General features: G+C 40.1%; 1 protein-coding gene across 2 annotated transcripts; it reads left to right on the top strand.

The window, feature by feature from the left end:
* Positions 1–78: 78 nt before the first annotated feature.
* On the top strand, positions 79–14,271 carry ints7 (integrator complex subunit 7). Of its 2 annotated transcripts, XM_061704149.1 has the most exons (20): positions 79–264; positions 350–479; positions 614–760; positions 1,142–1,279; positions 1,577–1,623; positions 1,784–1,983; positions 2,060–2,182; positions 2,540–2,657; positions 2,761–2,889; positions 3,007–3,101; positions 3,904–4,143; positions 4,421–4,558; positions 6,224–6,430; positions 6,666–6,860; positions 7,879–7,982; positions 10,220–10,288; positions 10,635–10,767; positions 12,706–12,804; positions 13,324–13,512; positions 13,816–14,271. In XM_061704149.1, exons 1-20 carry the CDS (start codon positions 171–173, stop codon positions 14,095–14,097), a joined length of 2,877 nt encoding a protein of 958 aa, XP_061560133.1. In that variant the 5' UTR covers positions 79–170; the 3' UTR covers positions 14,098–14,271. The 2 variants fall into 2 exon arrangements, with proteins under 2 accessions (XP_061560133.1, XP_061560134.1); XM_061704150.1 differs by lacking the exons at positions 13,324–13,512; positions 13,816–14,271 and having other exon boundaries at positions 12,684–12,736.
* Positions 14,272–14,555: the final 284 nt, after the last annotated feature.

Genomic DNA, 14,555 nt, shown 5'->3' with positions numbered 1-14,555 from the left:
AAATATACAGGCACAGTCATGTGCCTGTATGTTTTATTTTATGTGTGTTTTATTGTGAAAATCTGACGGATGGAAGAACGATTGTTATTACATCTTTTTAAATATGAAGGTATAGTGTGCTCGTTTTTGTGCCTTCAAATGTGGAAATATTAAGCCGGAAATAACGAAAAATGTCTCTTTCAACGGCGCGTTCATTCCTGTCGGAGGCTTGCTATGGCGAACAAGAACTTGACGCCAATTCCGCACTCTTGGAGCTTGACAAAGGTGCCGACATGTTAGCCTGCTAACTAGTTAGCATAGCTTCCAGTGCTTATAATAAGCAGGACATGTCTTCATGCTTTTATTCCAGGGCTGCGGTCGGGAAAGCCTGGAGAGCAGTGTGAAGCTGTGGTGCTGTTCCCTAAACTCTTCCTCAAGTACCCCTTTCCCATACTCATTAACTCTGCGTTTCTGAAACTTGCAGACATTTTCAGACTTGGGTATGACTGTTCAATCGGGATTACATTTGAATGGTTTTCAAATGTTCTGTAACTGTCACAATGGATGGTGTTATGCATTTACAAACAAAACAGAATGAATGCACCCCTAAACACGCTTGTGTCACTAATTTCAGGAACAACTTCCTTCGCCTCTGTGTGCTAAAAGTAACGCAGCAGAGTGAAAAACACCTGGAAAAAATCCTCAATGTCGACGAATTTGTCAAAAGGGTGTTTTCTGTCATCCATAGCAATGACCCCGTGGCCCGAGCCATTACTTTGAGGTAATCAATAATGGAAATGTTCAGTAAGTTCAGATTTATTTTTTATTTTATTTATTTATGAATTTTTTTCTTTATCGATTTGTTTCACTTCATCAATAGAACGAGCAACTTACAATGACATTGTTCAAAACAAGTTTTGCTTTTTGTTTGATTTCCCTTCTGGGGTTTGCGTTATTTCTCCTGATATATATATATATATATATATATATATATATATATATATATATATATATATATATATATAAACTACAAATAAAAACCAAGCTTTAAAAAAGTTTCTCATTTTTTTCCCCCCAGCAGCAATTTCCACAGAAATAATAGAAATAAATACGACACAGAAGCAATCTTCCCTTACCATTGTTTTTTTTCCATTCTCATCAGGATGCTTGGCAGTTTAGCCTCCATTATACCAGAGAGGAAAAACGCCCACCACAGTATTCGCCAGAGTCTCGACTCGCATGACAACGTGGAAGTAGAAGCTGCTATATTTGCTGCAGCCAGCTTTTCTGCACAGTCAAAGTAAGGATATAGTGCAAACATAATGGCTTGGGGCTGCCATACAAGTTAACAAGAAGTTAACCGCTCAATATACGGTTTCCTGGGTTTACGATGATCCCGGTGAGTTTGAGGTTACAAACGTCGTACATCGAAGTATTTTACGCAGAGGGGTGATAATACGTCATGACACGACACAAGAAGGCATGTTCTGTTACTGCCGTACTGTTTTTTTGGATGGTTTTACATTCATGGTCTAGGAGTATTTTTCATAAAATGTCTTTGCATATGCCTACTTTCGTATTCTATTACTGTTTTCAGAGTCTTTGCAGCTGGAATTTGCAACAAAGTCAGTGAGATGATTCAAGGTAATACCTTCACTTCTTATTCAGAATTCTTGAAACAGGAACAGTAATTCCAATAATTCTCTTTCTAAAAAAAATAAGTGGCACTGCAAAGACACCTGCAGTATGTGTTATAAAACTATTGTTTGAAAAGCCACATTTCATTGTCTTAACACCACCCCAGGTTTGGAGACCCCCGTTGACCTGAAGCTGAAGTTGATCCCCATGCTACAGCACATGCACCATGATGCTAGTTTGGCATCCAGCAGTCGAGAACTTTTGCAAAACCTGGTCACCTCTTACCCCTCCACGCCCATGGTCATTGTGACCCTGCACACCTTTACCCAGCTTGCTGCCTCCTCCCTGATTGACATTCCCAAGCAGGTTGTGCCTTTTGGATTATGCTTACCGTTTCTCTTGTAATGGTTCTCTTAACATCCTTTTTATTTTGATCCCGTAGTTGCAGCTCCTCCTTCAATACCTGAAGGATGATCCACGTAAAGCTGTCAAGAGGCTGGCAATTAGTGATCTAAAGCTGCTAGCGAAAAAGGCTCCTCATCTTTGGATAAGGGAAAACACTCAGGTACTAGTTCAGCTGTTGACAAGCGTCTTAATTTTGTTATGAGTTGTTTAGGTAAAACTGTGATCCATCTAGTGCAGCAGAATGTAAGATGCACCTAGTAAATAAAAAAAGTTAGATTTTTTTTTTTTTAACATTAGCCGCTTTGGTTTAGAGGTCGCACATGTACTATATTGCCAAAAGTATTTACTCCGCTTGCTTGACTTCCATATGAACTTCAGTGACATGCCATGCCACAGGATGGGGAAATCCGCAAATACGCAGCATCACTGTTTAATCTGCATGGCTTGAATCTGGAGGCAATTGTCGCGGTTTGTCATCCCAACTTTACGGTAGTCCGATTTTCATTTTCAATTGCAGACCCTGTGTGAGTGTGCACTGAGCAGCCCTTATGATAGTTTGAAGCTCGGCATGTTGGCTGTGCTCTCCACCCTCTCTGGAACAATTGCAATTAAGCAGTACTTCAGTCATACAACAGGTAAGATTCATATTTTGCATTTGTTTTTTTCCTACACAATTTAGACTTCTTATTCGCTTCCAACCTTTAATTGAATTATTTTAATTCAAAACATTTTCTTCAGTGTCTGTTCCCCCTCGGATGACTGACCTGGTGAAACTGGCACAGGAGTGCTGTTACCATAGCAACCTGGCTGTCGCTGCCCATGGGGTCATAGTGCTCTCCAACATTGTCATTTCCTGTCCAGAAAACGGTACGTTAACTCGCAGCTGAAATATTGTTTATTGACACTTCTTTTCCAACTCCTTACAAGCGTTCCCTTCTCATATTAAACTGATTTATATTTGTCTGTGTGTTTGTGTATCCTCAGATAATGCCCTGGAGCAGGATACAATATTGGGGCTGGAGTCCCTGTTGATGCTTTGCAGTCAAGATGGCAGCCCCAGTGCCCAAGCTACACTTAAAGTAAGGCAATACATTGTCTGCAATAATTTGCCGAGAACAAACTAGCTTTCCATTCAATCCTGCGACACAGTCTTTAGTCAAGTAAACTTAGATCAAGACGTGTAAGATAACATGATGAAGCGCTTTGGTCCTGGATGAAGAATATATATACCACTTTTCAATAGGCACAAATTATTGTGAATCTGTAAGTTGTAAGCAGAGTGTAAGTACAGTTTCCCTTTGTGGGATAAATCAAAATTTGTGAAAATTGGCCCGGTCAGTGGATTGGCTTGCTGTGCAATTCTAAAAACAAATAAAACCTCACAGGTACTGTTATTTAAAAAACAAACAACTCAAAAACACTTAACCCACAGATTCTCATATAAAATATACAATTGCATCATATTATTCTGTTATGTTTATTATGTCAGTGTGGTCAAAATACTGAAATGGCACCTGATTCAAAAATGGTTACGAACCTCTGTTTTAAACTGTTTAAAATATTAAATATAAAAAAAAAGACCCTTTATAAACCTAACCATGTTGTGTACGGGAGTACTTTTTGGTACTTACAGCTATAAAAAGAAAAGATTCTTGGCTATCAGTGAGCACTGTTTTCCTTATTAAATAACAAGAATATAAATAGTTTGACAAACTTCGTATTCTTAATTCTAGGCTGAATTACTCTAGCAGCCCTTTGGAGCATAAACTGCTTCACCATAGTCATGATTAACTCAGTCATCTAATGCATGATTGAATTGTCACCGATCATGTCCTAAATAGTTTCTAGTTTGCTTACAATTTACCTATCCTTTGATTTTAGACCATCCTCACCTCATTAGTTAAGCTGCTGAAGAGTCGACCTCATCTCAGCCAATCCGTTGTGGAATTCCTGCTAGGTCAGCTCCACTTGTCCTGTGACTCCTCTCGCGTTCTCATGTCCCACACTCTGTCAGCCATCGCCACCCATCTGCCGGTGCTGGGCGACAGCATGCTGGGAGATCTGGTGGATCTCTACCGAGTGGCCAGTCACTCATCCACCGACAAACAGCAAGAGCTTCTGGTGAGATAAGTGCACACACCCCAGCTATAACATTTAAATGTAATTTTCATTTGCATTGAAAATTCCACCAACGCTAGCTACTCCGACGCTAACATGGCGCCTTTGAAGGAGCAAGGCGTTTGGGTGGCATCTTAGTGCGTTACCGAAAAAGTACGAAAATACGCACATACGCAGTTGCGAATGTTGAACCGTTAATAAGCAGGGGTTCACTCTACATTTTGCTTTAGTATTCCTCTTCTGTCTCTCATTATTTCTCCACATCTATGATCCTGCTCAGGTTTCTTTGGCGACTGTGATTTTTGTCGCCAGCCAGTCATCGCTGTCAGCAGAAGTAAAGACAGTCATCAAACAGCAGCTAGAGAACGTCGCCAATGGTTGGACCGTGTACCGGATCGCACGGCAGGCTTCTCGCATGGTAATCATGGGCGTTACATCACATCATCACATATTGAGCAAAAAGCAGTTATAGCAGGTGGTGCTCTACAGTGGAAGTGAAAAGGGAGGCGCGTTCTTTTAACATATGTCAAGTGTAAGAAGACGGCAACTGCCATCCAATTTCTATAGTGCTCCTCCACATTGGGGTCACGGGGGAGCTGGGGCAAAAGCCAGCTGACTTTGTACACACTGAACGTCGCCAGCCAATCGCCGAGCACAAAGAAAAAAACAATGATGCACAAGTTAGTCTTCAATGGAGGTGATGTGTATTTTTGAATTGTGGGAGGAAGCCGTAATACCCACAGAAAACCCACGTAAGCACTGTGAGAATATGCAAGGAGGGCCTGACCTGACATTCGAACCCAGAACCTCAGTGCTGTGAGGCAGACATGGTTACCACTGGGTGTGTATCGTGCTCCCCTGTTAATTGCAAGCGAAAATTTCATTATATTTAAAAAACGATAAATTGTGCACTCAACATTAGCTGACACAGTGACAAAGATGCGGAAGAATTACTGTGTGGCTGGGAGGAGAGTCTCTTTAAATTAAGACCAAACATAGCTGACTTTAAGTGTACATTCCTGTTCAACTTTTAGTCTCGATGTCATCTACACTGGCTTACAGGAGGTGCAGAATTTTATTCCCTCTCTGCGCACAGTCGATGTGTCGGGTTATTGGTACTGTAGATGAGAGCGAGGAAAACATTTGAAGTCTCCACTGACCAGTATGAGGGTATCGGGATACTGAAATTGTAATCTTACAATCACAGTGTGCATCACTCGTGTTGGCTGCAGCACCTGATGGTTTAAGGTAAACAAACATCCACTTTTCTTACATCTGTTAAGTTGGTCCGTTGGCGAGTAACCTCACATTCCCCATAATGCTCAATGGAAGGAAATGGTTCAAATCTCTTGTCCCATTCAGTCCTCTGTCTGACTTTTAACTTCCTACACGTTGAGACCACCAATATACTGCTGCTGGAACAGCAGGCAGCCAACAGAAGGACAGTTTGGTCTAAAGACACAAGAGAACTGTAGGGGTGTCTCAATGTCACCAACTAGTTTTGTTTTAAAGATTATATTTGTGATTAAAAATAAATTATGTATTTTGTGCTATTATGTGAGTTTTACGTTTGATTTTATTTATTTCCAGTACTTTGTTTTAGCTGGAAGTGCTTGATAAATATAGTTGAATTGAGTTATTGTCACTTTGGCTGAATTGTACTATGCAGCCAGGACAAAAATGCAAGTACAGCTGTCACATTCAATTCCATTTCCTGTCATCATCACACTTTTCGTAACATCACGAAAACACACCAAAAAAATTAAACCACACTGATGCAGTTACTCCGTTAGATACTCACTGCTGAATTCTCATCACGTATGATGACAATTCGACCTTCCATTTTTTTTGCACGACTAAAGGTATATTTTCCCACACGATTTCCAGTTGTACAACTTTAGGAAATTGTGGGGTTCCACTGTGTAATATATATAATATAAATAAAGTAAAGTGAAATTAAAACTCTATGTTTACCTGTAAAGGGAATTTTAGTCATCACTATCAGTACATTGTTGAAATTGAACTTTTTGCTGCTACATAGAGCTTTGTGTGGTTGCATGAAAGTGTTCTCTTGAATCCACAGGGGTGCCACGAGCTCTCCAGTGAGCTTTACCAGAGTCTGCGAACCCGCGTGGCATCAGAGCACTTCTACTTCTGGCTCAACAGCCTCAAGGAGTTCTCCCAGGCCGAGCAATGCCTGACACACATGGAAGACGGAGACTACAGCGGAGCCATGAGCGCCATTGCCGAGGCCCTGCGCTCCTACCAAAAGGGCATTGCCTCCCTCACGGTCAGTTAACTGCCAGCATCTGGCTGCCATTAAACATTTATTTCACGCACTCTAGCACCAGTGACAGATGTTCCTAGCTGATGATCTTCTTCATAGTCTTGGTTTTGGATCTGATCCCACACAACCTGTTAGCGGATTAATGTGCATAATACTTGCCTTTATCTAGTCAATTCATCTTGAGTCGTGTGCTACTACGGCATTAATGTAAGGTTATGTGATTAATCCTCCCCTCCAGGCGGCTAGCACTCCTCTAAATCCACTTACATTCCAGTGTGAGTTCATTAAGCTGCGCATCGACAACCTGCAAGCGCTGTCCCAGCTCATTTGCACCTGCAACAGCCTGAAAACCAGTCCCCCTCCAGCCGTCGCCACCTCCCTCGCCCTGAGCACGGGCCACGACCTGCAGAGCTGTGGCCGTATCTCGCTACAGGTAAAAAAAAAAAAAAAAACTACAAATTTTAAAGACAGGCTAATTGTGCACGTCAAAATGACCAATTGATTAATTTCTGTTGATTTGTCCATGACGAACGAATGTGCTAAAAACGGAGATTGTCAAAGTATGGCCTACCGACCATTTAAATTATCAATAGCCGTGTAATAGTTGTTGCAATAATTATGTCTTAATTTTTATTCATTTATATTACTGATTGTTAATAGATTTATTGTAAATAGTAAAATAATGTAGTATTAGTAAAATAAAAAAATACTAAATCATTTGTTATTTTACTTCATATAATTGTTTAATTATCCATCCATCCATCAGCTTATCCTGGGTAAATTATTTTCCTTTGTGTTTTTTAACTTTAGCTGATGTACAGTATATGTCAATGGTATGGCAATACAATATATATTTTAGTAAGTTTGGAAACAGGAAAGGAACACATCCATCCATTTTCTATATCACTTCTTCATTAGGGTCGCAGCTGAGCTGGAACCTATTCCAGCTGACTTTGGGCAAGGCATTGTACACCCTGGGCTAGTCGCCTGATAGGGCACATACAGTACAGGCAAACCGTTTACACTCAGAATGAAACCTATTTAGAGTCTTTAATTAAAGATTTTTTTGGAATGTGGGAGGAAGCCGGAGTACCTCCAGAAAAACCCACGCAAGCACGGGGAAAACTCCACACAGGAAGGCCAGTCCAGGGTGTACGAAACCTCTCGCCCTAAGTCAACTGAGATGGGCTTCAGCTCACCTGTGGGCTTCAGCTCACCTATGATGATAAGCGATATAGAAAGTGGACAAATACACTAATACAGTTTCAAAATGAGAATGAATTATTTGAATATTAAAATATAACTATTTGACATGCACATTTGGTTTATTTATTTACCTCATTTTCAAATGACCTGGCCCATGTGTCTGTTTTAAAAAGCAAATCTGGTCCTGAGCACAAACGTTTGCCCACCCCTGTGTGAAAGAGTCACTCCATTTATGTGGTTTTCAGATGAAAGTATGCATGGACGAGTTCAGAAGTCTCGCCACCCGCTATGCTGAGTTACACCAGTCATCATTTGACGCCGACTACGCCACCCTCCGAAATGTGGAGCTGTATCCTATTACTAGGAATGCACCGATAGCAGTATAAGTATCAGTGCCGATAGTGTCCCACTCTAACCGTACTCTGACTTGAAAAAGTCGTTAACATACAGCGGTAACATGGCATCTTGTATATCTATCAGACTCCTCTCGTTCTTCTTTATCCCTTATTTTTTCGTCTCATTTCTATTGTACAAACCCAATTGCAATGAAGTTGGGACGTTGTGTTAAACATAAATAAAAACAGAATACAATGATTTGCAAATCATGTTTAACCTATATTTAATTGAATACATTACAAAGACAAGATATTTAATGTTCAAACTGATAAACTTTATTTTTATTAATTATTTTTAGTTTAGAAATTTATGGCTGCAACACGTTCCAAAAAAGCTGGGACAGGGTTAAGTTCACCACTGTGTTACATCAACTTTTCTTTTGACAACATTCAATAAACATTTGGGAACTGAGGACACTAATTGTTGAAGCTTTGTAGGTGGAATTATTTCCCATTCTTGCTTGATGTACAGCTTCAGATGTTCAACAGTCCGGGGTTCTCCGTTGTCATATTGTACGCTTCATAATAAGCCACACATTTTCAATGGGAGACAGGTCTGGACTACAGACAGTCCAGTCTAGTACCTGCACTCTTTTACTACTTAGCCACGCTGTTGTAACACGTGCATAATGTGGTTTGGCATCGTCTTGCTGAAATAAGCAGGGGCGTCAATGAAAAAGTGCTTGGATGGCAGCATATGTTTCTCCAAAACCTGTATGTACCTTTCAGCATTAATGGTGCCTTCACAGATGTGTAAGTTACCCATGCCATTGGCACTAACACAGGCCCATACCATCACAGATGCTGGCTTTTGAACTTTGCGTCCATAACAGTCCGGATGGTTCTTTTCCTCTTTGGCCCGGAGGACACGATGTCCACAATTTCCAAAAACAATTTGAAATCCGGACTCGTCGGACCACAGAACACTTTTCCACTTTGCGTCAGTCCATCCCAGATGAGCTCGGGCCCAGAGAAGCCGACGGCGCTTCTGGGTGTTGTTGATAAATGGCTTTTGCTTTGCATAGTAGAGTTTCAAGTTGCACTTATGGATGTAGCGCCGAACTGTATTTACTGACATTGGTTTTCTGAAGTGTTCCTGAACCCATGTGGTGAATATCGTTTACACATTGATGTCGGTTTTTTATGCAGTGCCGCCTGAGGGATCGAAGGTCACGGGCATTCAATGTTGGTTTTCGGCCTTGCCGCTTACATGCTGTGATTTCTCCAGATTCTCTGAACGTTTTGATGATATTATGGACCGTAGATGATGACATCCCTAAATTCCTTGCAATTGTACGTTGAGGAACATTGTCCTTAAACTGTTCGACTATTTACTCACGCACTTGTTCACAAAGAGGTGAACCTCGCCCCATCTTTGCTTGTGAATGACTGAGCAATTCAGGGAAGCTCCTTTTATACCCAATCATGGCATCCACCTTTTCCCAATTAGCCTGTTCATCTGTGGGATGTTCCAAACAGGTGTTTGATGAGCATTCCTCAACTTTCTCAGTCTTTTTTGCCAACTGTCCCAGCTTTTTTGGAACGTGTTGCATCCATAAAATTCTAAGTTAATGATTATTTGTTAAAAACAGAGTTTATCAGTTTGAACATTAAATATATTGTCTTTGTAGTGTATTCAATTAAATATAGGTTGTACATGATTCGGAAATCATTGTATTCTGTTTTTATTTTTGTTTAACACAACGTCCCAACTTCATTGGAATTGGGGTTGTATGTACTCTTTTTACATATTGCCCCCTCGTCTTCTGATTGAGATAACTGAATGGCCTTGAGTTACATACTACATTTAAGTGAAATGTGTGGCAAGACTGTTAGGAAAAACATGCAGTTGGATGTTAAAATGTCATTAATCACTAGTTATTCTAAAAAATTTGAGTTTGAATGAAAATTATGCCATGTTCAAGAAAAGTTTTTTTGTGAACAATATTGAATTAAAATAAGACACATTTTCATCAAATTTGCAAGATGTAATGGCGTTATCAAGTTTCTATCAAGTACCGGTACTTGGTATTGGCAAGTACTCAAATTATAAGTGCTTCTACGCATATTTGCTCTGGAAAAAAGAAGAAAAATGGTATTGGTTCATCCATTTTCAACCTTGGTCTCCACTCTTCATGACTGCTGTGTTTTCTCCCGTGATATAATTTGGTTTTCTTAACAGCCTGGTTAGACAACAACAGAGCTGTCTGCTCGTCTCTCACGTGATCGAGGCTCTGATACTGGACCCACAGGCTGTCAGGTAAGCCCTGCCTGCGAGAGTGATTGATACTAAAAATGTACAGTAGTTATACATTTTTAATAGCATTTGTTTTTTATTCTAAGCGGCACGTTACCAACTGCTGTTTAGTCAAGCATCTTTTGCCTTCATTAATTTTCTGACCTGCACTGGCCTGACATTTGAGAAGATTACTCGTCATTTCCATGTGGTGCCTTGTTGGAGATAGCAGTGAAATGTCATCTTAGTTTACATGCATGCTAATAAGTTCGCGCTGCAGTGTTTCTATGTTCGGTGTTGCATAAATACACTAAACTACTGCATAAAATTGGGTGAAAATTGATCATTTTGTTCTGTGTGTGTCGTGTAGTTACCAGGAGTATGGCCTTGTTGGCTCTGTTCAGTCAGAGAGTGAATATGAGCGACGCATTATGTCAGTTTTTAACTGTGTGCTTGAGGAAGTGGAGACCCTAAACAAGAAGCATCCACCTGTGTCATATCTGGTAAAAAAAAAATATTATTATATATATGTATATATATATATATATATATATATATATACATATATATATATCTGTATATGTATATATATATATATATATATATATATATATACATACATATATATACATACATATATATATGTATATATATATATATATATATATATATATATATATATACATATATATATATCTGTATATATATATATATATATATATATATATATATATATATATACACATACACACTGAACAAAAATATAAACGTTATTTATTTTAGCTCCCATTTTTCATGAGCTGGACTCAAAGATCTAAAACTTTTTCTACATACACAAAAGGCCATTTCCCGCAAATATTGTTCACAAATCTGTCTAAATCTGTGTTAGTGAGCATTTCTCCTTTGTCAAGATAATCCTTCCCACCTCACAGATGTGGCATATCAATATGCTGATTAGACAGCATGATTATCGCACAGGTGTTTCTTAGGCTGGCCACAATAAAAGGCCACTCTGAAATGTGCAGTTTTGCTTTATTGCGGGAGTCTGAAGGGGTCAGAAAACCAGTCAGTATCTGCTGTGACGACCATTTTCCTCACGCAGTGCAACACAGGTCAGGTTGTTGATTGTGACCTCTGAAATGTTGGTCCACTCCTCTTCAATGGCTGTGTGAAGTTGCTGGATATTGGCAGGAACTGGAACACACTGTCGTATACGTTGATCCAAAGCATCCCAAACATGCTCAATAGGTGACATGTTAGAGGAGTATGGTGGCAATGCAAGATCTGGGATGTTTTCAGCTTCCAGGAATTGTGTACAGATCCTTGCAACATGGGGCCGTGCATTATCATGCTGCGACATGAGGTGATGGTCGTGGATGAATGGCACAACAATGGGCCTCAGGATCTTGTCATGGTATCTCTGTGGATTCAAAATGCCATCAATAAAATGCACCTGTGTTTGTTGCCCATAACATGCGCCTTCCCATACCATAACCCCACCGCCACCATGGGCCACTCGATCCACAACGTTGACATCAGCAAACCGCTCACCCACACGACGCCACACACTCTGTCTGCCATCTGACCTGAACAGAGAAAACCGGGATTCATCCGTGAAGAGAACACTTCTCCAATGTGGCAGACGCCATCGAATATGAGGATTCGCCCACTCAAGTCGGTTACGACGACAAACTGCAGTCAGGTCGAGACCCCGATGAGGACGACGACCATGCAGATGATCTTCCCTGAGATGGTTTCTGACAGTGCAGAAATTCTGTGGTTATGCAAACCGATTGTTCCAGCAGCTGTCCGGGTGGCTGGTCTCAGACAGTCTTGGAGGTGAACTTGCAGGATTCGGAGGTCCTGGGCTAGTGTGGTCTGTGGTTGTGAGGCTGGTTGGATGTACTGCCAAATTGTCTGAAACACCTTTGGAGACGGCTAATGCTAAAGAAATGAACACTCAATTCACAGGCAACAGCTCTGGTGGACATTCCTGCATGCCAATTGCACACTCCCTCAGAACTTGCGACATCTGTGGCATTGTGCTGTGTGATAAAACTGCATGTTTCAGAGTGGCCTTTTATTGTGGCCAGCCTATGGCACACTTGTGCAATAATCATGCTGTCTAATCAACATCTTGATATGCCACACCTGTGAGGTGGGATTGATTATCGTGACAAAGGAGAAATGCTCACTAACTCAGATTTAGACAGATTTGTGAACAGTATTTGAGGGAAATGGCCTTTTCTGTATGTAGAAAAGGTTTTAGATCTTGGAGTCCAGCTCACGAAAAATGGGAGCAAAAACAAAAGTGTTGCGTTTATATTTTCGTTCAGTGTGTGTGTGTATATACACAAGTTAATGTAATGTGATTTAATGTCATAATGTGCATACTTTATTCCGATTATGTAATATACAGATGTAACTACTGTCTTCTTCAGCATACAGGCTGTCTTTGTGATGCCATCATAGCACTGCTGAAGGTCCCACTGTCTTTCCAGAGGTACTTCTTCCAAAAACTTCAATCAACCAGCATCAAGGTAACAAGGTTTTTGCCATTAGAATATAAAACCAAACGTTAACAGACTGAACCAAAATAGGTGGTATTCTAAAGGTGCATCTCAATAAATTACAATAGTTATTTCAATAGTTTAATTCAAAAAGTGAAATTCATGTTCTTCAGATTAATTAACACACGTTTCAGAAGGCCAATTCCTACCAAATTTATTGATTAAAAGTAATCTTCATTTTTTTCTTATGTATGTAATATACTAATTTCTTGCAATTGTGAATTTTTGATTTTCTGTAGCTGTAAACTAATCATCAAAATGATACCAAAAATGTACTGGTAGGTCATGAGATATTTCACTGTGTGTACTGAATCTAAATATTTTATGAATTTCAGTTTTTAATTGAACTATTGAAATGAATCACATTTATTCTGTGATTTTCAAATTTATTGAGCTGCATCTGAACACTGTAGGTCTAGCTCGGGTGAGCTTTGGGATGTTCTGTTTTTAACTCTCATGGCTGACGCGTATCTTTGCTCATTTCTCCAGCTTGCCCTCTCTCCATCGCCACGAACACCAAATGAGCCAATCCCTGTGCAGAACAACCAGCAGCTGACTCTCAAGATAGAGGGGGTGGTTCAACACGGTTCCAGCCCAGGACTTTTCAGGAAGATCCAGTCGGTGTGCCTCAATGTCACATCCACACTCCAGAGCAAGGGACTGGGAGCAGATTACAAGGTTTTAATCTTGTCCTTATATTCAAATGTTGCAAGTCTTGCCTGACATATTATGGTGATTCGTTTTTATCCCTCTTTCTGTGTATTGTATCTTTATATGAACGAAAGATGAAGAAAAAAAGCAACAAAGAGATCAATACAAAACAATGTAGTTATTATAATGCATATTTTAATATTATTTTTTTTGCAGTTGAGTAAATACAGTATACAAATACCGGACCAGCCTCTACCTTTTTACCATCATTGCTTTTTATTTTGAATTTGTGAGCGTGTTTATTGATTGTATTGATTTGCTACCTTACAGATACCTCTCGACAGTACAACCAATGAGATCGAGCAACGGGTCGAACCCCACAACGACTACTTCAGCACCCAGTTCCTGCTCAATTTTTCCATCCTGGGCACTCATACGGTTACCGTGGAAGCCTCTGTGGTGGACGAGAGCGGCATAGAGTGGAAGACCGGGCCCAAGACCACGTTGTCGGTCAAGTCTTTGGAGGATCCGTATTCACAGCAGCTCCGCCACCAAATGCAACAAAGTGCTGCTCAGCCTGCTCCTCAGAGGAGTGCATACAGTCGCTTCTAGTTAATCTTTTTAGCTACAGCTACTCACTTGTCTGTATGTACATGCTTGTTCCGGTGATTATAAAAGACCAGATTTAATTCCTGCTGATCTTTTTGACTGAGTGTAAAGGACACTATAACTGAATTCCACACAGTATTTTTTTTCCAGACAGTATGCAGTCCAGGTAAAGATTTAATGCATGAAAGCCAGTCAAGAGATAATGCAAAATTGCTTGGAAATCCATGACCCTTTCATAATCCACTAATATTTCATGCGGTAATCTCTAGAACATTTTAGTAATGGATGCCCTTGAATTACCGAGTTGTTTTTCTCGTAGTGCGCCAGGGGGCAGACTCATCATGAGCGTCATCTGTACGAGGTATATATATTACTGTACTTCCAAACAAAACATTGTTGTTGCATTAGTTTACTCACGTTTAAAAATTGTAGTAATTATATATTTTTTTTCATTTACATAT

The sequence above is a fragment of the Phycodurus eques genome, chromosome 18 (genome assembly GCF_024500275.1).
Source record: "Phycodurus eques isolate BA_2022a chromosome 18, UOR_Pequ_1.1, whole genome shotgun sequence".
NCBI classification, from domain to species: domain Eukaryota; kingdom Metazoa; phylum Chordata; class Actinopteri; order Syngnathiformes; family Syngnathidae; genus Phycodurus; species Phycodurus eques.
The sequence above is the reverse complement of the archived record's forward strand: the minus strand, read 5'-3'. Positions and strand labels throughout refer to the sequence as shown.

Bases quoted from the DNA above. Each gene is read 5' to 3' on its own strand.
- ints7 (XM_061704149.1), top strand. From the start codon at position 171: ATGTCTCTTTCAACGGCGCGTTCATTCCTGTCGGAGGCTTGCTATGGC. The intron at 1,280-1,576 runs GTAAGGATATAG...TACTGTTTTCAG, and splicing joins AGCTTTTCTGCACAGTCAAA to AGTCTTTGCAGCTGGAATTT. The intron at 3,102-3,903 runs GTAAGGCAATAC...CTTTGATTTTAG, and splicing joins GTGCCCAAGCTACACTTAAA to ACCATCCTCACCTCATTAGT.